Source organism: Phyllobates terribilis, unplaced genomic scaffold (genome assembly GCF_046119375.1).
Source record: "Phyllobates terribilis strain yellow unplaced genomic scaffold, ASM4611937v1 Scaffold_1__5_contigs__length_1240528914, whole genome shotgun sequence".
NCBI classification, from domain to species: domain Eukaryota; kingdom Metazoa; phylum Chordata; class Amphibia; order Anura; family Dendrobatidae; genus Phyllobates; species Phyllobates terribilis.
The window spans coordinates 336,337,986-336,361,644 of record NW_027362761.1 but is presented as its reverse complement, the minus strand read 5'-3'; the positions used below and the strand labels follow the sequence as shown (position 1 = coordinate 336,361,644).

The following is a 23,659-nucleotide window of genomic DNA, read 5'->3' as shown; positions in this document are numbered from 1 at the left end:
AGGCGTTGTACATTGCGCCCAATCGGCTGCGTTACTTACTGGTTACATGGACATGGTTACCCTACATTTTTGGGTCTCGAAATGCTTGGCTGGCTATATGAGGATTCATACATAACTATAGCCACCAATTAAAGTTTCTACTGAATCAGTATGGCAATATTTTAGCAATTATATTTTGTTGTACATTCATTATACAATTGAACGTATACAACTCTAAGAAAGGATCATTAATAAAAACTGAACGCACAAACTGGTAACACAGAGTGCTTGTGTAGTCTACAGCAAACCATCAGGTCACTTTTTCCTGTAAGCTCCAGAGAAATTTAAAAGAATGGCAAGGAAAAAAATGAGAGAAAAAAACAAAACGTGGTGGGCGCTGTCACGATAAAGACAATGATGAGAAAGTGCAGAAAAGCCAACAAACATGTATGAAAAGACAGCAACACGTTTCAAAAATCGATCTGATTTTTTCCCTCAGGTTCTCATACAAGGTAGTATATAAGAACAACTTATAAAGGAAGTCGCGGTCCGAGGAAATTACACGTCCCACCTTCTGGTGAGTATGAAAACTTGGACACACAATTGAATATATGAATAGTTTATAATCGTAGTACAAATAAAGAAATGAAGATTATATATATCTAGATCTGTAGATGAAAAGCAAATAAATTATAAAATCAATAAAAAAAAAAAATATACAATAGTCACAAGTATTATTATGGGCATGTTACATGGACATTGTAATAAATAACAAAACACTGCTGCAATTTAAAAACGGACTCATAAAAATCTCACCTGTCATTAGAAAATCAAAGCTGTTGCTCTTCTGCGCTAACAGTCCGCAACAAACACTTCAAATTGCCACATATAAAACAACCTTTTAAATCCGGAAACAGAACAATTATTGGAAAAAAAAAGGTAGATTATATTTATCCTTCGTATTCAGCGTCAATTCACTTTGTCCCGGTGCCAGATCATTTTTTAATGATTTATTTCTTATAAATAGTATACTCTTGTTTCTTGGTAATTGCATAATTGCTTTCTAATGGAAGCATGACCTTCATTAAATGTGGTTATAAGACAAAATTGAAATTTATCCAGATTTTCAGTATTGGAAGCATTTTTTCCTAATCTAATCTATCTTTTTCTTTTTAATAGATTCATTATGGGATATCAATCTGGTCAATAGGTGTGCGTAAGGCTGTCCTTAGGTAAGAGATGTGCTTGTTTTTAAAGTCTGCATCTAAAGTGCAGTTCTTTCTGATCCACCAATATTGGCCCCAAGGGACATTTCTGATCCATTTAGGGAGATGACCAATATAAGATTCTGAAGAGCTGTTAACATGCACATTTTAAACAAAATGTTGATGGTAGGGGGTGTGCACATGTTGCAGATTTGGTACGTTTGTCGTGTTTTTTCTGAGCGGATTTGTGACCAAATCTGAAGCAAAACCTGATGCCAGAAAAGTGAATGAGAAATCTGAAGCGTCATGCACACGTTGAGTACTTTTGACTTTTTTTGGTGCAGAAAATAATCTGCAGCATGTCAATCCTCTGTGTTTTTGCCTGCGTTTTTCACCATTGACTTCACTCAAATCAGTATCACGCATTTCTAGAGATGCAGAAATGTTGCAGAAATTTCTACAATTAAATACTCAACATGTGCACATATACTAACAATCTTGCCTGTAAGATCTCGTGTGATTGTGAGATCTAGAAATTGGACAGCTGCAGAAGAACAGGTTAGATTAAAAACCAAACGCCACGAGTTCAAAATCAATTGCTGAATAAAACATTCAGCTCCATGAACACTACCTGACCAGATGAAAAATAAATGAATCATCAATAAAACGTTCATAAAAAGAGATGTGACCCATGTGAACGGGACTCCAAACGCCCCATAAGCAAGTTTGCATAACTTGGCGTGAAACAGGTCCCCATTGCACAACCCCTCGTCTGCCGGTAGACCACATACTCAAAAGAAAAAAACATTGTGATTCAAAATAAATCTAATACCCTGTATTAAAACTCAATCTGATCCTTTGGGAACTTCGCTGTCACTGTTCAAATAAAATTCTATGGCTTCTATACCCAAGTTATGCTCAATATTAGAGTATAAAGAATTTACATCTAAAGTAAAAAAGATACAGTGAGAAGGTGCAGATATGTTACTTAAAAAAATATGGATGTAACAATCTTCCCATTTGATACATGAATTAATGTGCATGGTAACCGCTATTTAGAATTCGTAGTGGTCACCTCCCTAAGTGGATTAAACATTTCCCATATGGCCAGTACTGACGTCCCAGAAGGTATTAAAAAAGTAAAAAAGACAGGAGATTAGATAAAGAAAAAATGTTAAGGCTATGTGCACATGTTGCGTTTTTGCCACGTTTTTTACAAGCAGATTTGTTAACAAGACCTAATGTCAGCAAAGTGAATGAGAAACCTGAAGTGTCACGCACACATTGAGTTTTTTTGACTTGCAGATTTGGTGCAGAAATTAATCTGCAGCATGTCAATTCTCTGTGCGTCATTGCCAGTGTTTTTCACCCATTGACTTCAATTAAGTCAGTCAAAAATGCTACAAAAACGCAGGTCTTAAAATTGTTAGCAGATTTGCTGCTTTGTCGTTTGCGGTTTTTGAGAAGAAGAAAAAAACCCATGGGAGTAGGGAGTGGGAGAGGAAGAGGGAGAGGAAGAGGGAGTGGAAGAGGGAGTGGAAGAGGGAGTGGAAGAGGGAGTGGAAGAGGGAGTGGAAGAGGGAGTGGAAGAGGGAGTGGAAGAGGGAGTGGAAGTGGAAGAGGGAGTGTGAGTGGAAGAGGGAGTGTGAGTGGAAGAGGGAGTGTGAGTGGAAGAGGGAGTGGAAGAGGGGGTGGAAGAGGGAGTGGAAGAGGGAGAGAACAGAGACTGACATTGGTCATTGGTTAAACCATGTAAAAGGAATAAGCCTGCAAAGCCATAATATACATTACATTCGCCTTCAACAGTTCCTGCTTGCTTTCAAAGAATGGAAAGGGTTGTTTTATGTGTTCATTTGAAGTGTTTGTTGCGGTCTGTTAACGCATAAGAGAAACAGCTTTGATTCTCTAGTGACAGGTGAGATTTATATAGGAGTCAATTTACAAATTGCAGCAGTTCTTTTGTTATTTGTTACAATGTTGCAGTAATTTACTATATGTCGGAAGAACTATCCAGACTGCTAGGAAAAGGATGAGTAAACGCAGACATCAAAAATAGGTTTTTAAATCATAGTCTGTCTAAACATTTTTGTTCGACACACAAAGATCCCTCTTGTTTAACCCCTTCATTTTTCTCCCCCCCCACACACACACACACACTTTTTCCTCCCTTTCTTCCAAGAATCATAACGTCGTCTTTTGAATGACATCATTTTATCATGTGATGCACTGAAAAGCGGGGAAAAAAAATCCAAGTGCATTGAAACTGCAAAAAAAGTGCAATTCTCCACTTGTTTTTAGGGTTTCTTATTTACCACGTTTAATGTATGGTAAAACTAATATGATTCTCAAGGTCAGTTCAAGCACGTAGATAACAAACATGTATAATTTTTTTAATTTTATTGATGAGGTGGAGAAAAAAAAAAAAATTCGGAAATTTTACTTGTATCACCATTTTCCAAGACCAGTAACGTTTCCATTTTTCGGGATTTGGGACTGGGTGAGGGCTCATTTTTTTGCGCCCTGAGCTGATGTTTTTACTGATACGATTTTTTGATCGACTTATTGCATTTGACTGCGATATTGGGACAGGAAAAAAATTCAGGCGTTTTGATTTTTTTCTCGTTACGCTGTTCACCAACTGGATTAACTTATTTTACATTTTGATAAATCGGACTTTTATGAACACAGCGATACCAAATGTGTATTTTTTTTTAACTGTTTTATTTTAATGTAGGAAAAGGGGGGGTATTTGAACTTGTGTTTTTCTATCATTTTCATATTTTTAAAACCTTTTTTCTTCTTCACTTTTTACTGTATTACCCTTTCATTACCGGAGCAATTTTTGTTTTTTGCTCCCCTTCTTCCCAGAGCCAGAACTTTTTTGTTTTTCATTCAATATGGCCATGTGAGGACTTATTTTTTGCGGGACGAGTTGTACTTTTAAACGACATCACTGGTTTTACCATATCATGTACTGGAAAACAGGAAAAAAATTCCAAGTGCGGTGCAATTGCAAAACAGATGCAATTCCACAGGTTTTTGTTTTTTTTGCCACGTTCACTAAATGGTAAAACTGACCTGCCATTCTTATTCTCCAGGTCATTACGAGTTCGTAGACACCAAACACGTATAGGTTCTTTTTTATTTAAGTGGGAAAACAAAATGAAATGTAAAAAAAAGCGCCATTTTCCGAGACCATTTCTATTTTTCGTGATCTGGGGCCGGCTGATGGCTTATTTTTTGTGCGCCGGGCTGACGTTTTTATTGATACCATTTTGGGGTAGATCCGATGTTTTGATTGCCCGTTATTGCATTTTATTGCAATGCTGCGGCGACCAAAAAACATAATTCTGCCGTTTGGAATTTTTTTCTCGTTACGCCGTTTAACGATCGGATTAATTCTTTTTTTATATTGATAGATCGGGCGATTCCAAATATGTGTATGTGGGGTTTATTTTTTATTATTTTATTTTGAATGGGGCAAAAGGGGGGTAATTTAAACTATATATTTTTTATTTTTTGAATTTATTTTTTTTTTTACACTTTCTTTAGGCTTCAATAGTCTTCATAGGAGACTAGAAGCTGCAATTGTCTGATTGCTTCTACTGCATACAGGTGACGAGCAGATTGCCTGTATGCAGGAGAAATGCTCCTGTGCTATGAGCGCCGACCACTAGGTGGCGCTCATAGCAATCTTTTCATGACAACCACAGGGATCGGCTGCAGACCCCGGGTGGCCATGCCCACCCATCAGTGACCCGCGATCACGTGACGGGGTCACTGATGGGCGGGGCTAAGGCTGCACATCCAGCGCGGCGCTGTTAAATGCCGCTGTCGGAGATTGAGAGATTGCATTTAACTGGTTAACAGCTGCGGGTGGATCGCGATTCCACCCGCAGCTGTTGAGGGCACATGTCAGCTGTAAGAATCAGCTGACATGTGCCCGATTCAGTGCGGGCTCACCGCCAGAGCCCTCGCTGAACCGGCCTTTCCGACGTGGTGCGTACTATTACTGACCACATCGGAAAGGGGTTAAATGGACTGTCAGCCCACAATAACTGTTCAAGCCAAGTACAGGCACTTGGTGCTTTATGGCAGGGCCAATCATTTAAATACACCTTCGTTCCTGCTTGCTTTCCCTCTATCTCCACCCTTCCCGGCCCTATGAAGCCAGAGCTGTCAATCAAAGAAGAGGGGTGGAGATTGAGGGAAATCAAGCAGGTGTGAGTGTGTAAGAGGAAAAACAAACCTAAGATGGTCCCAGCATCTGCCAATGATTAAAAAAGTTTAAAACATGACTCTTTGCAAAAAAAAAAATAATATTTTAATAGTTTTTTCATTAAAACATATCAATGAAGTAGGAGAAAGGGAAGGGGTGACATAGGGGAAGGAGATAAAAAGGACACGGATCTACGCATTTCAAGCTGTGGAGCTCTTAGTCCTGACTAAAGTGTGAAGGTGTACTTAAATTATTGGCCCCGCCGTAAAGTGATGTCTGATCAGATTTCTTATTCCTTAGAGATCTACATTTTTCTTATATGTAAATGAAAGGGGGAGTAACCAGTGTGAGACATGTAATGACTGATATATAGATCAGAAGACCAGACTGTCTCACACATGTAACACCCCCTTTCATTTAAAATAAGATATGAAGGCAGATTCTCAAAGAAATCCATGTCCAGCATATAGGTCTTAACAGTTCATTTCCAAAACGTGGATGTTAGATAGATCAGATGGCAGATATCAAAGTATCATTTTATTTGACTTCCTATGATCTACATGCCCATATAGATGTCTTAGGAGGGTGGATCCTGACAGATTCCACTTAAAGCTGGAATCTGATTAATTGCCATGAGAAAACCGAAACCTCAAATGTTTCATTTATTTTTTCAAGGAATAAAAATTTGACAAGGAAAATGTAACCAGTCAAAAATTGAACCTAATAACACTAAATTTCAAGTGAAAATTGGATGCTTTCTACTGTGAGGGATTACTATAAACAATGAAAGTGCGAAGATGTCACACAGTTACCACAAAAGGGAAGCGAGACTTTCTCATTATTTAACACACTTTTAAGATGACTGGAAATAGGATGTAACAAAACCCAACCGCACGGCTGCTAAACCGAAGCTGTCACTAGTTCTACCAATATTTTTAGCACAACTACTATTTTTCAAGACGTGCAGTTGATTTAGCATATCTCCAGCACCCTTTTGTTAGGTTAAGGCAGAGTCCAGACGAGAGGATGAGGATTTGTCTGATTTTCATTCAGAAAACTCAGACAATTTCATTCTTCTTGCCATCTGCCGGCCACTTGTATCATCTGTATTGATACATCAACACTTTAAAATGTACATGATCAAGTATAGATACCTAGGTTAATAATGGCAATGTACCCATAACAATCGGGTGGAATACCAATGATCCGTATGGGATCTCATTTTTTTTTTTTTTTGCACATCACTATACTAGAAAAGTCTCATCTGCAGTCCGGAAGAGAATATTACATGTTGAAATTTTTCTCACGTAGATACTCGGTCCGAGTGAAAAAACGGTCATCTGAATAGTCCTATTGAATAATATTGTTCCGAATGCTGTCTGATTCTTACTCGGACTTTGTATAATGCGTTTGTCTGAACGAGCCCTTATAGAAATGAACGCTGACAGCACAGAGTTCATATTCAGCTACTTGAAGACATGTTCATTAGTTGGGCTGCAGGATCAGGACGTCTCAGACATACTTACCCTTTAACTTTGTTCTTACTTTATTGGCAATACTCTTTATTTCTTTGTTAAGACTTTCAAGTTCATCCTTTGTTTCTGAAATTAAAGGAGGATATGGGTCATGTCAATGTCAGAAGATTTTGCAATATTCTGTGGTCTTGTGTACCATGAAATAACCTTAACACTCTTGAAACAAACAATACATAAAACCTTCAAAATTGTCACTATATTTGATACAAAAAAAAAAGTTTCCAAGTCTAGAACAAGAAAAAAAAAACCTGCTTCAGCAAGATCAATGACAAAGAAGCAGCAACTGCACAATGAGTTAATTCGCTGCATGTCCAATTTACAACTAGGAGAGGAAAAAAATGCATTAAAATAAACCAGAAACAAAGTGTAATTAGTTACAGATAGACGAACTTAGAATAAACACTTTAAACTTACACTACATTAAATATTTTGGAAGTGTGACATATAACAAGAAAAAAAATACAAAGACTGACAGCTATGATCTGGGACTATCTGAAATCCACCCAGTCTCATCCGAGGCTCAGACTACTGCTCCATCCACTGTGCTTTACACTGCAGCTCTAAAAGAACGAGATGCTTCAGCTTTATGGCCAATACAAAACACAGGATCCAATCTTACGGGTTTCAGGCTAAAAAGAAAATTTATCAGGCAACTGATGCTCATATTTCGTTGCAAATGGGGGTGTTGCAGGGACATTGTGGAGAATCATTTTAACACGTTAATATACAGTATGTGAAACAGATTGACAAAATCTGGTTACAGGTACTCTTCAAAGACTACTTCTGCAATTTCCTGTTATTGCCAAAGTCCCATTTTCAAATCATCTTTGGTCTTCCTCTTTATATGTATGGTATTAATATGCTGTCTTAAATGGTAGCTGTCAGTAACTGTACCCCTGCGCAGGTCATGGATTTGCAATCTTTTTATTGTGTTGTAAGCAGACAGAACACTGACATAATGTAAAAATGTTTATATATTGCCTAGGTTTATCTATATGTGTCTACTGAAGGCCATAGAACAAAAAATAAGCACAAAATTAGTCGTGCAGTATAATAACATTTGTCATTTACCTCTTATACCCGTCAGTAATACTACAACTCAGATGTGTTTCTAATGATACGAAGCTCAGCTCTGCTGTACTGTATTAGTAATAATCACACACAGCTCTGCAGGGAGATCAGGAGAGCAGGGAGCGGCCATCACACTGGGAACTCCTCCTTCATGTAAAATAAGCTCTAGAGGCAGATTCTCAGGGAGATCTGTGTCCAAGAGATCTTAACACCTCATTAATATCTTAAGAAAAACATAAATTTCTCTGGAATCAGACTTTTTTTTGTCACAAATCACATATATACCTTCTATGACCTGTGTGGTTGATCCTGCTTAGATTCCCGTTTAATAGTTTATTTTCAGAAACAAAATGGAATGTGAAGGAACAAAACAGAAATCTAAATCAAATCAGTTTTTGGTGTGACCATCCTTTGCCTTGAAAACAGAATAAACTCTTCTAGGTACGATTGCATATCGTTTGTGAAGGAACTCGGCAGGGAGGTTGTTCCAAACATCTTGGAGAACTAACCACAGATCTTCTCTGGATTAAATCCAATTAAATCCTTCTGCCTCTTCATGTAATCACAGGCAGAATCAATTTTGAGATAAGGGGTCAATTGGGGACTCTATCACTTCCAGGGCTTCTCATTGTTCCTTACACTGAAGATCGCTCTTAAAAGGGAATTTATTAATTTTTTTTTCTTCAACAATTGATAAAGGCAAGTATGAATGTTTTAATAGTTTTTTTTGTTTTTTTTAATTGGTATAAAACAAAAAATTCTTTCAAAAAGTAATATTTTCAACTTTTAAACACTAGGGGGAGTAACTGCTCACATTTGTTATGAAATCCCAGTGTGCTCGCATTACGAATGCAGTAAATTTGGGCAGGATCCACTTGCATGTATCTGACATCACTCCTTTTCGCCTTTTTGGGTGTATGCAAAAGATGTGGGGGAGGTGATAACATTTTGCATCGCCAACAGCATTGTGTTGGTGACTGCAAAGTGACATAGAAATGTAGACCGTGTCACAGAAAACCGCTGCCAGCGCTGATTTGGGTTTTTTTCTGCTAAATATGGCAAATACAGTGAAAATTGGAATTGCATCCCCACCATGATAATAGAAGGCGAATTCATTGTAAAAAATGTGCTTTACAACAGCTTACTTTCTTCTGGGTTTGGTGCTGATAAAATAGTGCTGTGCTTCTTTTTCACCTCGTCAACATTTTCTGATATTTTAGCAATGTGATTTCTTATTTCTTCTACCTAGAAAAAACAAAAAACATACAATTAGGGAATTATGCTGTACATTCTGCTTCTTCGTTCAGAATTGGCCCAATTTCTTCACTTGCTACAATCACCAAGAAGGAAGCAGATTGAAGGTTTGGAATTAACCCTTTCAGAAATGACATTTTGGAGCTGATGAAGAAGCATTTGTTTTTTTTAATACAACATAAGAAGTGCTGTAACCATTATTTTTTTCTGTTGATGTAGCCATATGGGGAGCTTGTTTTTGTGTGACGAGTTGTAAATTTCAGAGGGCATTAATTAGGTCATTACGGGTCTATACAATTTCTTAACTTGTTCCCAACATTTTGGGAGCACACCAATTTGTTCAGCATTCTTGTGACATCAAAATTATGTCCTTAAAGTATCCATTGATTTCAAAGGGAACCTTTCAGCAGGATTTCACACCCCAAATTATTTATATGCTCTTTCAAAGACAAGTCCAGCAATACCTTTATATGAGGAGTCCATTCCCCAATTACTGAGAAATCAGCAATTTAATTGATATCTAAATAAGGCAGCAGATCTGAAGCCTCTATCACTCCAGCTCTATTCCCTGCCCAGCACGGCCTCTATGATGTGTGACTTCAGGCAAAGGAGCTGACAGGCAAGGAGCAGTAGGCGAGGCTGGCAGGGAATAGAGCTGGAGTGACAGAGGCTTCAGATCTACAGTATCATTTGCATATCAATTAAAACGCTGATTTCTCACTATTCAAGGAATGGACTAGCCATGTTGTAAAAAACAATTCCTAAAAAAACAATGTCAGAGTAGCATTTTTTTTCCAGTACATAAGAAAAAAAAAAAAAAAAAAGCGTCTGAAGTAAGAGAGGAAAAAAAACAGCAATTGGCCATGTCGGGAAGGGGTTATAGATTGACCGAGGAAGTGAGCACTATAGTCTGCAGTGTCTGAGTGGTTAAATGTAGGAAAAGCTGTGGTTCTGACAATTACAGCTGAAGGCCAGCTGTATATAACAGCCAGCTCCCAATGCGGATGGCGCAGGCATAGCGCTACTGAAAGACTCTGCTCACATAATCGAGGCAAACGCCAGCTCCCCTGCACAGCTGCACAGCTGGACACATGATTGAGCATGAAAAAAAAGTGATAAAAAGGGAGACCGGTGATGGTTCAAGAAGTTGGTGACCCCCAAATCATAAAACAATGACATATCCTACCAATATGCCATCTCTTTACAAAAAGGGAAAGATCCTTTAAAACAAAATTGCAATTACGTCTAAACTAATACATTCATCAATCAGCTATTGAAATATACAAGCCAAATATTATTTAACATAAAAGCAACTATATCTGGTTTTAATTTATTTTCTAAATTCTTTTAGAGAAAATAACTTTTCCAAAGTTTATGTAAGTACATAACATCTATGGTACATTGAGAACTATTCCAGCTTTCTTCTTTTGATTGCTCGTCATTTTTGGAGATCTTTTTCTCGGCAAGATCATCAATAACCTAGAAATGCTTGGGGTCCCACTCTATGAGCTAGAACTGCTCCAACACCCCTGTAGGAGCCAGAACAGAGAACTGCTCTGTATCAGAGTTTTGGTAGACTCAAGCAGGCCTTGGATGGTTCTTCATCTAAATGGCTGCCATGAAATACTGCACCATCCTCCCTGGTAAAATCTCTTTTCTGAAGGTGTCGGGAGTGAGACCTGTAGCAATCAGTTGATAATGACAACCCCTTGAGTAAAGCCATCACATCTATCACAAATTGTGAATTGGATTTTCTCTGACCCCATCGACTTGTCTAGAGCAGCAGGAACTAATCTGCGCACAGGACTTATCTAATGAGAAATAATTTAATAGAGAGGAAAGTTCCTTCATACCTGATGGAAAAAGTCATCCATAAACTGTTCCTTCTCAATAACAACAACTGAATCCCCATCTTCTTCAGATGCTTTAGCCTGTAAAAACAAAGAAAAACATGAGAATATAATAAAAATAAGGAAGATTTTGGAATCCTCTACAGATGTACTTAGTCTTTATGTCTATAGTTAAAGGGGACGCACATATTAATGACCTAGCTATACGATAGATCACCAACATGAGATTGCCGGTGGCCCGACACCCAGCACTGCTCTACCAGCAGCAGGATGTAAGCAATGTACAGACTGAACGCCACAGCTCTGTACAAAGCCTATTGGCTACGGCAGAGTACGGCAATTTTGCTCCCATTCAGTTGAACAAATCTCCGCACCTGGAAATTGTACATGCCTTCTCTGCCTCCATATTAATGCTGTGTTTCCATTTATTTGGTTTTTGCTCTGTTACCATACGGACTAACAAGTATGTAAATGAACCTATTGTTTTCATTTGGATATTTTATTTCATTATTTTTATAGACTCCGTATGTTGGGCTGCTGCGTTTGTCAAGTGAAATAACACAGAGCAAAAACAGCTGGAACAAAATGAATTGATGCTTTCTTAATGGAATGTATATCCCCAAGGCCTCATCTAAATGTGTCACTGAGAAGTACAGATGCAAGTCGTGTCTGTGCATCTAGATCACCATCCAGGAGGAAATCAGGGGTTAAAAGAGAACACCTTCGAGCATTGGAGTATAAAAATATAAGAAAACATGGAAAATCTTATTCAGTGGCAACAATCGGGGAGGCGGTGATTTATTCCAGGTGGACCCAAGAAAGGAAAAGAAATAAGAAAGAAAAAAAACCTATGCTTTATGTCCCAGAAGTTGCCTCATGCCTACGTAGATTAACAATTTATAGACCAGAAATTACCACAATCCATGCCAGTGGAGAAAAGACAGGCGAGATATAATACACATACATATATTACACTGTATATATATATATATATATATATACACATACATACATACATACAGTACTGTGCAAAGGGTTTAGGAAGGTGTGGAAAAAGGCTGCAAAGTAAAAATGCTTTCCCAAATAGAAGTGTTAATTTATTATCAATTAACAAAAAGCAAAGTGAGTGAACAAAAAAAACAATCAGTATTTGGTGTGATCGACTTTTGCTTCAAAACAGCAGCAATTCCTCTAGGTACTTGCACACAGTTTGTGAAGGTACGCAGCAGGAAGGTTGTTTCAAAGATCTTCTGTGGATGCGCACATCCTTCCGTCTCTTCCACACACACTGGATGACGTTGAGATCAGGGCTCTGCGGGGCCATATCATCAATTCCAGCAATCCTCATTCAGCTTTACATCAGCAGTGCGACTGACAGCTCACTCTGCACAAATGCATCGCTGTCAATTAAAGTTCTGGGGACAATTACAGCCACAGCTCAGTGTAGTAATTGCTCTGTGCTCGCCCATATGACTGAAAGCGAGCGGCTACAGGAGAAATGTAAAGTCATTTTCTCCCGTTATTTGGCTGTGTGCCCACGTAGCGTTTTTCAAGCGTTTATGCTGCGGAATTTCCGCAGCATAAACGCTTGTTAAACGCTAGGTAATCCGCACCCCATGGTCCCCAAGGGGATTCCGCATGTTCTATGCACATGCTGCAGATTTTTCCGCAGCGTTTATGCTGCGTACAGAAATCCGCAGCATGTCATTTAATTTTGCGGAAGCGCAGCGGAACTCCCGCCATTGACTTGCATTGAGACGCATAGAAACCGCGACTGTACATTTTTACAAGCGGCTTCTATGCGTCTCTATGTGCGGATGGTACCCAGTTCTGGAGGAGAGGAGACTCTCATCCAGACCTGGGTACCATTCTACCTGTAAAAAAAGAATAAAATAACAAATAAAGTTTATATTCACCTGTCCGGCGGCTTCTCTCTGAAAGCCGGCATCGCTTGAGGACCTGCGGTGACGTCACAGTCATGTGACCGCAGGCCCTTCACCGCTCTGTCTCGCGATATGCCGGCATCCAGGAACCAGACAGGAACGAGCGCTGCAGCCACGCCGGGGCCTCGGGGGTGAGTATAGCTTTATTTGTTTTCATTTTTACGGTTCACACTGTATAAATCCATGCTGTTTGCATGGATTTATACAGTGTGACCTAGTTGTCAAGCACTTTCCAAGTGATGCTATCGCCTGGAAAGTGCTCGTCAATCTGCATGCGGAAACGCATGTGAATCCGCATGTATTCTGCAGGAAAAACGCATGCACAATCTGCATGCGTTTTTTCTGCCAGGGAGATGCAGAAATGCTGCAGAAATTTTCTGCTTCATTTCTGCATCGTGGGCACATAGCCTTTAACTGCAGATAAACCCTATATCTTCAGGTAAATTGTGTTTCTTTAAACATGACAGGTTCCCTTCAATGACATTAGCTGTAAGTTTAGAGTCGTTATTCTGCTGCAGAAACAAATTAGGAGCCAGGCATCTCTCTGATGGTATCACATGATGTTAATCATCTGCTTGTATTTCTCAGCAGTGAGGACACCATTAATCCTGACCAAATCTCCAACTGCATTTGTTGAAATGCAGCCACAGACTTGCAAAGACCCTCCACCATGCTTCACTGTTGCCTGCAGATACATATTTTAGTAGAGCTGTCCAGGCTTTTGGCAAACAAACAGCCTTCTGTTACAGACAAATATTTTAAATTTTGACTCATCAGTGCAGAGCACCTACGGATATTTTTCTGCCCCTATGTTCAGTTCCAATCTTTCCGTGCACAGTTCAGTTGTTTAGCCTTGTATCTCTTGTTGACCACATCTGGCCAGACAAGCCATTTGAAAAGAAGATCTGGGTAGATGGTTGCTCCCAGCTCTGAACTAAATGGCACTGTTGGAAATCTCCGAATTAGAAGGGAAGTAATCAATGTCTTTTAGCTGCTGTCTTGACTTGACCACTTCATCTACAGTCATCAACATTGCTCATCTCGTTACTTCTTCAAAAGTAACTTCTTCACATCTTGAAACCTCAGTCTGCTTTGAAATCTTTTCCTGAGAGAGACCATTGATTATGTACAACCCCTGGCAAAAATTATGGAATCACCGGGCTCAGAGAAATGTTCATTCAGTTGTTTAATGTTGAAAAAAAGCAGATCACAGACATGGCACAAAACTAAAGTCATTTCAAATGGCAACTTTAGGGCTTTAAGAAACACTAAAAGAAATCCAGAAAAAAAAGGTGGTACTCAGTAAGGGTAATTTTTTTCAGACCAAGCAGAGGGAAAAATTTATGGAATCACTCAATTCTGAGGAAAAAATTATGGAATCATGAAAAGCAAACACACAAAAGAACACTCCAATACATCACTAGTATTTTGCTGCACCACCTCTGGCTTTAATAACAGCTTGCAGTCTCTGAGGCATGGACTTAATGAGTGACAAACAGTACTCTTCATCAATCTGGCTCCAACTTTCTCTAATTCCTGTTGCCAGATCAGCTTTGCAGGTTGGAGCCTTGTCATGGACCATTTTCTTCAACTTCCACCAAAGATTTTCAATTGGATTGAGATCCGGACTATTTGCAGGCCATGAAATTGACCTTATGTGTCTGCTTTCAAGGAATGTTTTCACAGTTTTGCTCTATGGCAGGATGCATTATCATCTTGAAAAATGATGTCATCATCCCCAAACATTCTTTCAATTGATGGGATAAGAAAACTGTCCAAAATATCAATGTAAACTTGGGCATTTATTGAAGATGTAATGACAGCCATCTCCCCAGTGCCTTTACCTGACATGCAGCCCCATATCATCAATGACTGTGGAAATTTGCATGTTCTCTTCATGCAGTCATCTTTATAAATCTCATTGGAACGGAACCTAACAAAAGTTCCAGCATCATCACCTTGCCCAATGCAGATTCGCGATTTATCACTGAATATGACTTTCATCCAGTCATCCACAGTCCACGATTGCTTTTCCTTAGCCCATTGTAACCTTGTTTTTTTCTGTTTAGGTGTTAATGATGGCTTTTGTTTAGCTTTTCTGTATGTAAATCCCATTTCCTTTAGGCGGTTTCTTATAGTTCGGTCACAGACATTGACTCCAGTTTCCTCCCATTCGTTCCTCATTTGTTTTTTTGTGCATTTCCTGTTTTGGAGACATATTGCTTTAAGTTTCCGGTCTTGACGCTTTGATGTCTTCCTTGGTCTACCAGTATGTTTGCCTTTAACAACCTTCCCATGTTGTTTGTATTTGGTCCAGATTTTAGACACAGCTGACTGTGAACAACCAACATCTTTTGCAACATTGCGTGATGATTTACCTTCTTTTAGGAGTTTGATAATCCTCTCCTTTGTTTCAATTGACATCTCTCGTGTAGGAGCCATGATTTACGTCAGTCCACTTGGTGCAACAGCTCTCCAAGGTATGATCACTCCTTTTTAGATGCAGACTAATGAGCAGATTTAATTTGATGCAGGTGTTAGTTTTGGAACTGAAAATTTACAGGGTGATTCCATAATTTTTTCCCTCTGCTTGGTCTGAAAAAAATTACCCTTACTGAGTACCACCCTTTTTTTCTTGATTTCTTTTAGTGTTTCTTAAAGCCATAAAGTTGCCATGTGAAATGACTTTAGTTTTGTGTCATGTCTGTGATCTGCTTTTTTTCAACAACATTAAACAACTGAATGAATATCCTCCGAGCCCGGTGATTCCATAATTTTTGCCAGGGGTTGTAGTATAATTATTTTGTGTCCCTTTGCTGTGTTCAGTTTTGTCATGACCAGTCACATGAAACTGTCTTCCATAACCTCACCTTTTTAGCAGAGTTTGACTGTCCCTCACCCAGCTTTCAACCTCATACACAACTGGCAGATCCGGTAAAAAAAAAATTCCAAAAATGTATTCAGATAATCATTAAAATCCACAAACAAACCTCACCCACCACCATTTGTAAGGTTAAAAGGTTTGGCAGACGCGTTTCGGATACATATTGGACATTCTGGATATGCTGGAATTTCTCTCATCTCTAACCAACCTCTGATGTACTGCAGTCTCTGTGCAGTGGACTCCGGGGAGGTGGGTTGACTTGAGTTTTCCCTCATGTTTTTTTCATACATAACTGTTCCTGTCTCCGTTAAGGAGTCTCAGCCTTAGGGTAACAAGTATGAAGTCATTAGGAGACTGCTAAGTTGAGAATCCTCACATTGCGTGCACTGCTGTGAGAATTCTCTGATGCCAGCAGCAGCGGGTGAGTAACAGCAAGTATATGATTTGCATACATGCAGTCATGTGCAGACTAGATGGGCGCGGACTCGCTCAATGCAAGTATATCGAGCAAGGCCAGACAAAGTCTAGTCTGAATGTGGCCAGAAATATGCAAAACTCATACTTGCGGTGACATGACCACTGTTCCCGGCACCAGAGAAGCCTCACAGCGCATAGTGCACGCGATGTGAGGATTTACAAGTCTGTTTTCACATAGAGCGACTGCACACTTGTAGACAACACCTTTAATAACTGACTCAACCTACAGATCTTGATCATTTGTTTCACGCATACGTGATTATAATCCTATTATTAAGTTATATTCCGCAATGCTTTACATACATCATCACTGTCCCCATTGGGGCCCACAATCTACATTACCTATCAGTATGTCTTTGGAGTGTGGGAAAAAAACGCAGAACCCGGAGGAAACTCAGGCAAACACAGGGAGAGCATACAAACTCCTTGCAGATGTTGTCCTTGATGGGATTTGAATCCAGGACCCCAGTGCTGCAAAGCAACAGTTATAACCACTGAGCCAACGTGCTGCCCAACATAATCCTTGACTTAGTGTGATTGTATTTAGAAGAACTGATGCTCTCTTGAAAGCAAAGGGTGGTTACACAAAATATTGATTTGATTTCTCTTCAATTCATTTACTTTACATTTTGTTACTTGAAGAAAAATGATTAACCCTTATACTTTTGAAAGCACATACAGTGGGTACTGTATTCAGACCCCTTTAAATGTTTCACTCTGTTTCATTGCAGCCATTGGGTAAATTCTAAAAAGTTCATTTTTTTCTCACTAAAGTACACTCTACACCCCATCTTGACTGAAAAAAACCTAGAAATGTAGAAATTTTTGCAAATTTATTAAAAAAGAAAAACTGAAATATCACATGGTCATAAGTATTCACACCCTTTGCTCAGACACTCATATTTAAGTCACATGCTGTCCATTTCCTTGTGATCCTTCTTGAGATGGTTCTACTCCTTCATTGGAGTCCAGCTGTATTAAATTAAACTGACAGGTGTATGCCTTGCCAAATCAAGTCCTGTCTATATAAGACCTCACAGCTCACAGTGAATGGCAGACCAAATGAGAATCATGCGCTCAAAGGAACTGCCCAAGGAGCTCAGAGACAGAATTGCGGCAAGGCACAGATCTGGCCAAGGTTACATAATAATTTCTGCAGTACTCAAGGTTCCTAAGAGCACAGTGGCCTCCATAATCCTTAAATGGAAGAAGTTTGGGACCACCAGAAGTCTTCCTAGACCTGGCCGTCCAGCCAAACTGAGCAATCGTGGGAGAAGAGCCTTGGTGAGAGAGGTAAAGAATTACCCCAAGATCACTGTGGCTGAGCTCCAGAGATGCAGTAGGGAGATGGGAGAAAGTTCCACAAAGTCAACTATCACTGCAACCCTCCACCAGTCGGGCCTTCATGGCAGAGTGGCCCGACGGAAGCCTCTCCTCAGTGCAAGACATATGAAAGCCCGCATAGGGTTTGCTCAAAAACACATGAAGGACTCCCAGACTGAGGAATACACTGCTCAAAAAAATAAAGGGAACACTCAAATAACACATCCTAGATCTGAATGAATGAAATATTCTCATTGAATACCTTGTTCTGTACAAAGTTGAATGTGCTGACAACAAAATCACACAAAAATCATCAATGGAAATCAAATTTATTAACCAATGGAGGCCTGGTTTTGGAGTCACCCCCAAAATTAAAGTGGAAAAACACACTACAGGCTGATCCAACTTTGATGTAATGTCCTTAAAACAAGTCAAAATAAGGCTCAGTATTGTGTGTGGCCTCCACTTGCCTTTATGACCTCCCTACAATGCCTGGGCATGCTCCTGATGAGGTTGCGGATGGTCTCCTGTGGGATCTCCTCCCAGACCTGGACTAAGGCTGTGTGCCCACGATGCGTTTTTAATGCGTTTCCGCAGCATTTTTGTGGATTTATATAGTGTGACCTAGTTGTCAAGCACTTTCCAAGTGATGCTAAAATCGCTTGGAAAGCGCTTGTCAATCCGCATGCGTTTTTTCTGCCAGGGAGATGCAGAAATTTTCTGCTTCATTTCTGCATCGTGGGCACATAGCCTAAAGCATCCGCCAACTCCTGGACAGTCTGTGGTGAATGGAGCGAGACATGATGTCCCAAATGTGCTCAATTGGATTTAGGTCTGGGGAACGAGCGGGCCATTCCATAGCTTCAATGCCTCCATCTTGCAGGAACTGCTGACACACTCCAGCCACATGAGGTCTGGCATTGTCCTGCATTAGGAGGAACCCAGGGCCAACCGCACCAGCATATGGTCTCACAAGGGGTCTGAGGATCTCATCTTGGTACCTAATGGCAGTCAGGCTACCTCTGGCGAGCACATGGAGGGCTGTGCGGCCCTCCAAAGAAATGCCACCCCACACCATTACAGACCCACTGCCAAACCGGTCATGCTAAAGGATGTTGCAGGCAGCAGATCGCTCTCCACAGTGTCTCCAGACTCTGTCATATCTGTCACATGTGCTCAGTGTGAACCTGCTTTCATCTGTGAAGAGCACAGGGCGTCAGTGGCGACTTTACCAATCCTGGTGTTCTGTGGCAAATGCCAAGCGTCCTGCACGGTGTTGGGCTATGAGCACAACCCCCATCTGTGGACATCGGTCTCTAACCATTTGTGCAGACACATGCACATTTGTGGCCTGCTGGAGGTCATTTTGCATGGCTCTGGCAGTGCTCCTCCTGTTCCTCCTTGCACAAAGGAGGAGGTAAGGGTCCTGCTGCTGGGTTGTTGCCCCCTCTATGGCTCCCTCCACATCTCCTGGTATCTGCTCCATGCTCTGGACACTGTGCTGACAGACACAGCTACCCTTCTTGCCACAGCTCGCACTGATGTGTCATCCTGGATGAACTGCACTACCTGAGCAACTTCTGTGGGTTGTACTGTAGACACAGCCTCATGCTACTGTACTTCTAGGGGTGAGAGCCAGGGCTGTGGAGTCAGAGTCGTGGAGTCTGTGCTCATTTTGGTGGAATCAGAGTCGGTATAAAATGGACTGACTCCTAAAATATATAATAAATTGGGTGCAGTAGATCAATGCAGTTTGTGGGGAATATTTTTTCATAGGAATTTGGGAAAGTTATGAAAATGTCCTATAAATGGCTGTTCTATTCCTGATCTAAGGCTACATTCACACACAGCATTTTTGCTGCTTTTTTTGAGGATACGTTTTTCAGCTGCAAAAGCAGATCAGCTTTTTAAAAAACCGCATCACCTGAAAGGTTTTTGAGCTTATAGATGTTTTCAATAGCAAAAGCAGATTAGAAAAATGCCGCACAAACTGACATGCTCATTCTTTGTGAGGATCCGTTTTTGAGCCCAAAAACGGATCCTCTCAAAACGATGTGTCTGAATGTCATATCTTGAAACCCAATGACTTTGCTGGGTGCCCAGAGACACTGCATTTTACTGCAAAAAACGGATCTGCAAAAAAGCTGTGTGTGAATCATGGCCATAGCCAGCGAGGGGCAGGGGGGGGCAGCTGCCCCCCCCCCCCCCTCCCTAGAAGCAGGGGCATGCACCTATCAAAACTCACTTGTATGCTGCAGTGCTCCCGTCCTGCACTGGGGCAATCTCCCCTCCTCTGTCCTGTCTTCTGCCGCCTTCACCAGAGAGGAGGGGGAGGGGTGCCTGCCCTGCACAGGATCCGATTCCTGGGCCCCGAGCTGGAGAAAGTGAAAGTACTACAGTCATGGCCTAAAGTTTTGAGAATGACACCAAAATTATATTTTCACATGATCTGCTGGCCACTGGTTTTTATTATTGTTTGTCTGATGTTTATATCACATACAGAAATATAATTGCAATCATATTATGAGTACCAATAGGTTATATTGACAGTTAGAATGAGTTAATGCAGCAAGTCAATATTTGCAGTGTTGCCCCTTCTTCTTCAAGACCTCTGTAATTCTCCCTGGCATGCTCTCAATCAACTTTTGGACCAAATCCTGACTGATAGCAGTCCATTCTTGCATAATCAATGCTTGCATTTTGCCAGAATTTGTTGGTTTTTGTTTGTCCACCCGTCTCTTGATGATTGACCACAAGTTCTCAATGGGATTAAGATCTGGGGAGTTTCCAGGCCATGGACCCAAAATCTCTATGTTTTGTTCCATGAGCCATTTTGTTATCACCTTTGCTTTATGGCAAGGTGCTCCATCATGCTGGAAAAGGCATTTTTGGGAACCAAACTGCTCTTGGACGGTTGGGAGAAGTTGCTCTTGGAGGACATTCTGGTACCATTCTTTATTCATGGCTATGTTTTTAGGCAAGACTGTGAGTGAGCCGATTCCCTTGGCTGAGAAGCAACCCCACACATGAATGGTTTCAGGATGCTTTACAGTTGGCATGAGACAAGACTGGTGGTAGCGCTCACCTCTTCTTCTCCGAATAAGCTGTTTTCCAGATGTCCCAAACAATCGAAAAGGGTATTCATCAGAGAAAATGACTTTGCCCCAGTCCTCAGCAGTCCACTCCCTGTACCTTTTGCAGAATATCAGTCGGTCCCTGATGTTTTTTCTGGAGAGAAGTGGCTTCTTTGCTGCCCTCCTTGAAACCAGCCCTTGCTCAAAGAGTCTCCGCCTCACAGTGCGCGCAGAAGCACTCACACCAGCCTGCTGCCATTCCTGAGCAAGCTCGGCACTGCTGGTAGTCCGATCCCGCAGCTGAAACAGTTTTAAGATACGGTCCTGGCGCTTGCTGGTCTTTCTTGGGCGCCCTGGAGCCTTTTTGACAACAATGGAAGCTCTCTCCTTGAAGTTCTTGATGATGCGATAGATTGTTGACTGAGGTGCAATCTTTGTAGCTGCGATATTCTTCCCTGTTAGGCCATTTTTGTGCAGTGCAATGATGGCTGCACGTGTTTCTTTAGAGATAACCATGGTTAACTGAAGAGAAACAATGATACCAAGAACCAGCCTCCTTTTAAAGTGTCCAGTGATGTCATTCTTACTTAATCATGACTGATTGATCGCCAGCCCTGTCCTCATCAACACTCACACCTGTGTTAATGGATCAATCACTAAAACGATGTTAGCTGCTCCTTTTAAGGCAGGACTGCAATGATATTGAAATGCGTTTTGGGGGTTAAAGTTCATTTTCTGGGCAAATATTGACTTTGCAAGTACAGTAATTGCTGTTAAGCTGATCACTCTTTGACATTCAGGAGTATATGCAAATTGCCATTACAAAAAATGAAGCAGTAAACTTTGGAAAAATTACTATTTGTCTCATTCTCAATACTTTTGGCCATGACTGTACTGCTCATCTCTGTCACAGGAAGGTAACTAATGCTAATATTGTAGGTGATTATTATGTGCTCTCTGTACAATGTGTGTGAACGATATGTGCAATGTACTATTTGCTGTCTGTAGCTGTCATCTGTCTATCACACTCTATCCCTCCATCCATCATTATATTCTATCTAAATATCTAGATTATTGTATCATAAAAATGATTAAAATGTCTGATGTTCACAATGTACTACAATAAATTTTTCACTTAAATATAAGAAATATATGTGGGAGTCGGAGTCGTGAAGTCGGAGTCAGAGAAATTGAGGAGTCGGAGTCGCAGGTTTGGCTTATCGACTCCACAGCCCTGGTGAGAGAAATGGCAAAATGAAAACGTGACCAAAACAATAGCCAAAAAGGATGAGAACAGAGAAATGGTCTGTGGTCACCACCTGCAGAACCACTTCTTTATAGGGGATATCTTGCTAATTGCCTATCATTTTTACCAGCTGTTTGTTCCATTTGCACAACAGCAGGAGAAATTGATTCACAATCAGTGTTGCTTCATAACTGGACAGGTAGATTTCACAAAAGTGTTAATGACTTGGAGTTACATTGTGTTGTTTAAGTGTTCCCTTTATTTTTTTGAGCAGTGTAAGATTCTCTGGTCTGATGAGACGAAGATAGAACTTTTTGGTGATAATTCTAAGCGGTATGTGTGGAGAAAACCAGGCACTGCTCATCACCTGCCCAATACAATCCCAACAGTGAAACATGGTGGTGGCAGCATCAGGCTATGGGGGTGTTTTTCAGCTGCAGTGACAGAATGATTGGTTGCAATTGAAGGAAACATGAATGCGGCCAAGTACATAGATATCCTGGATAAAAACCTCTTCCAGAGTGCTCTGGACCTCAGACATGGCCGAAGGTTCACCTTCCAACAAGACAATGACCCTAAGCACACAGCTAAAATAACAATGGAGTGGCTTCAGGACCACTCTGTGACCATTCTTGACTGGCCCAGCCAGAGCCCTGACCTAAACCCAATTGAGCATCTCTGGAGAGACCTGAAAATGGTTGTCCACCGAAGTTCACCATCCAACCTGACGGAACTGGAGAGGAACTGCAAGGAAGAATGGCAGAGGATCCCCAAATCCAGGTGTGAAAAACTTGTTGCATCATTCCCAAGACTCATGGTTTTACTAGCTCAAAAGGGTGCTTCTACTCAATACTGAGCAAAGGGTCTGAATACTTATGACCATGTGATATTTCAGTTTTTCTTTAATAAATTTGCAAAAATTTCTACATTTCTGTTTTTTTTTTCAGTCAAGATGGGGTGCAGAGTGTACTTTAATGAGGAAAAAAAAAGAACTTTTTAGAATTTACCAAATGGCTGCAATGATACAAAGAGTGAAACATTTAAAGGGGTCTGAATACTATCAGTACCCACTGTATATGTATATTCTTATTTTTTTCTTAAATATACATGCTTGTACTAGTTTTATAACATTATTTTGAGTAACATCATCCAACCCCTTTGTTGCAAATTAAAGGTTTGTTCCACTACAATTATATTAATGACTACACTTGGCACAGGTCACCAATATCAGAAGGTTTTTATTTATTTATTTTTTAAAAATGATACCAACCTCACTGATCCCTATGACTCTTCCTCAGTCCCTCCACTGGCCTTTACTTCCTGGCCCCTCATGATACAGAGGAAACAAGCACCCTGTCAAACACTGGCTGCTGTGATCACCTGCCCTGGCCAGTGTTTGTTCTCTGCTTCCTGCTGCTGTGATGATGTCTCATCACGGATGTGTCACCATCTGCAGCCAGTGAGGGAGTAACCAGACTCAGAAAAAGACAGCAAAGGATCCATAATGTGGGTATCACCTCTTTATGCTATTCTATTTAATGAAAAAAGAAAAAAACAGTAGTAGATTTTGAAATATGAATGGTGGCATCTGGACACTTT

General features: G+C 40.5%; 1 protein-coding gene across 3 annotated transcripts in view; it reads right to left on the bottom strand.

Moving 5' to 3' along the window:
- STX2 (syntaxin 2) overlaps positions 1 to 23,659 on the bottom strand; it is an 84,983-nt gene that overhangs the window by 38,984 nt on the left and 22,340 nt on the right. For all 3 annotated transcript variants that reach the window (XR_012318873.1, XM_073676106.1, XM_073676107.1), the window contains exons 2-4: positions 11,117 to 11,194; positions 9,155 to 9,254; positions 6,930 to 7,004 (exon numbers count right to left, since the gene is read on the bottom strand). Coding sequence is in view for 2 of the 3 variants with exons in the window: in XM_073676106.1 (XP_073532207.1) it covers positions 6,930 to 7,004; positions 9,155 to 9,254; positions 11,117 to 11,194 (253 nt within the window). In the remaining variant the exon portion in view is untranslated. The remainder of the gene's footprint in view (positions 1 to 6,929; positions 7,005 to 9,154; positions 9,255 to 11,116; positions 11,195 to 23,659) is intronic.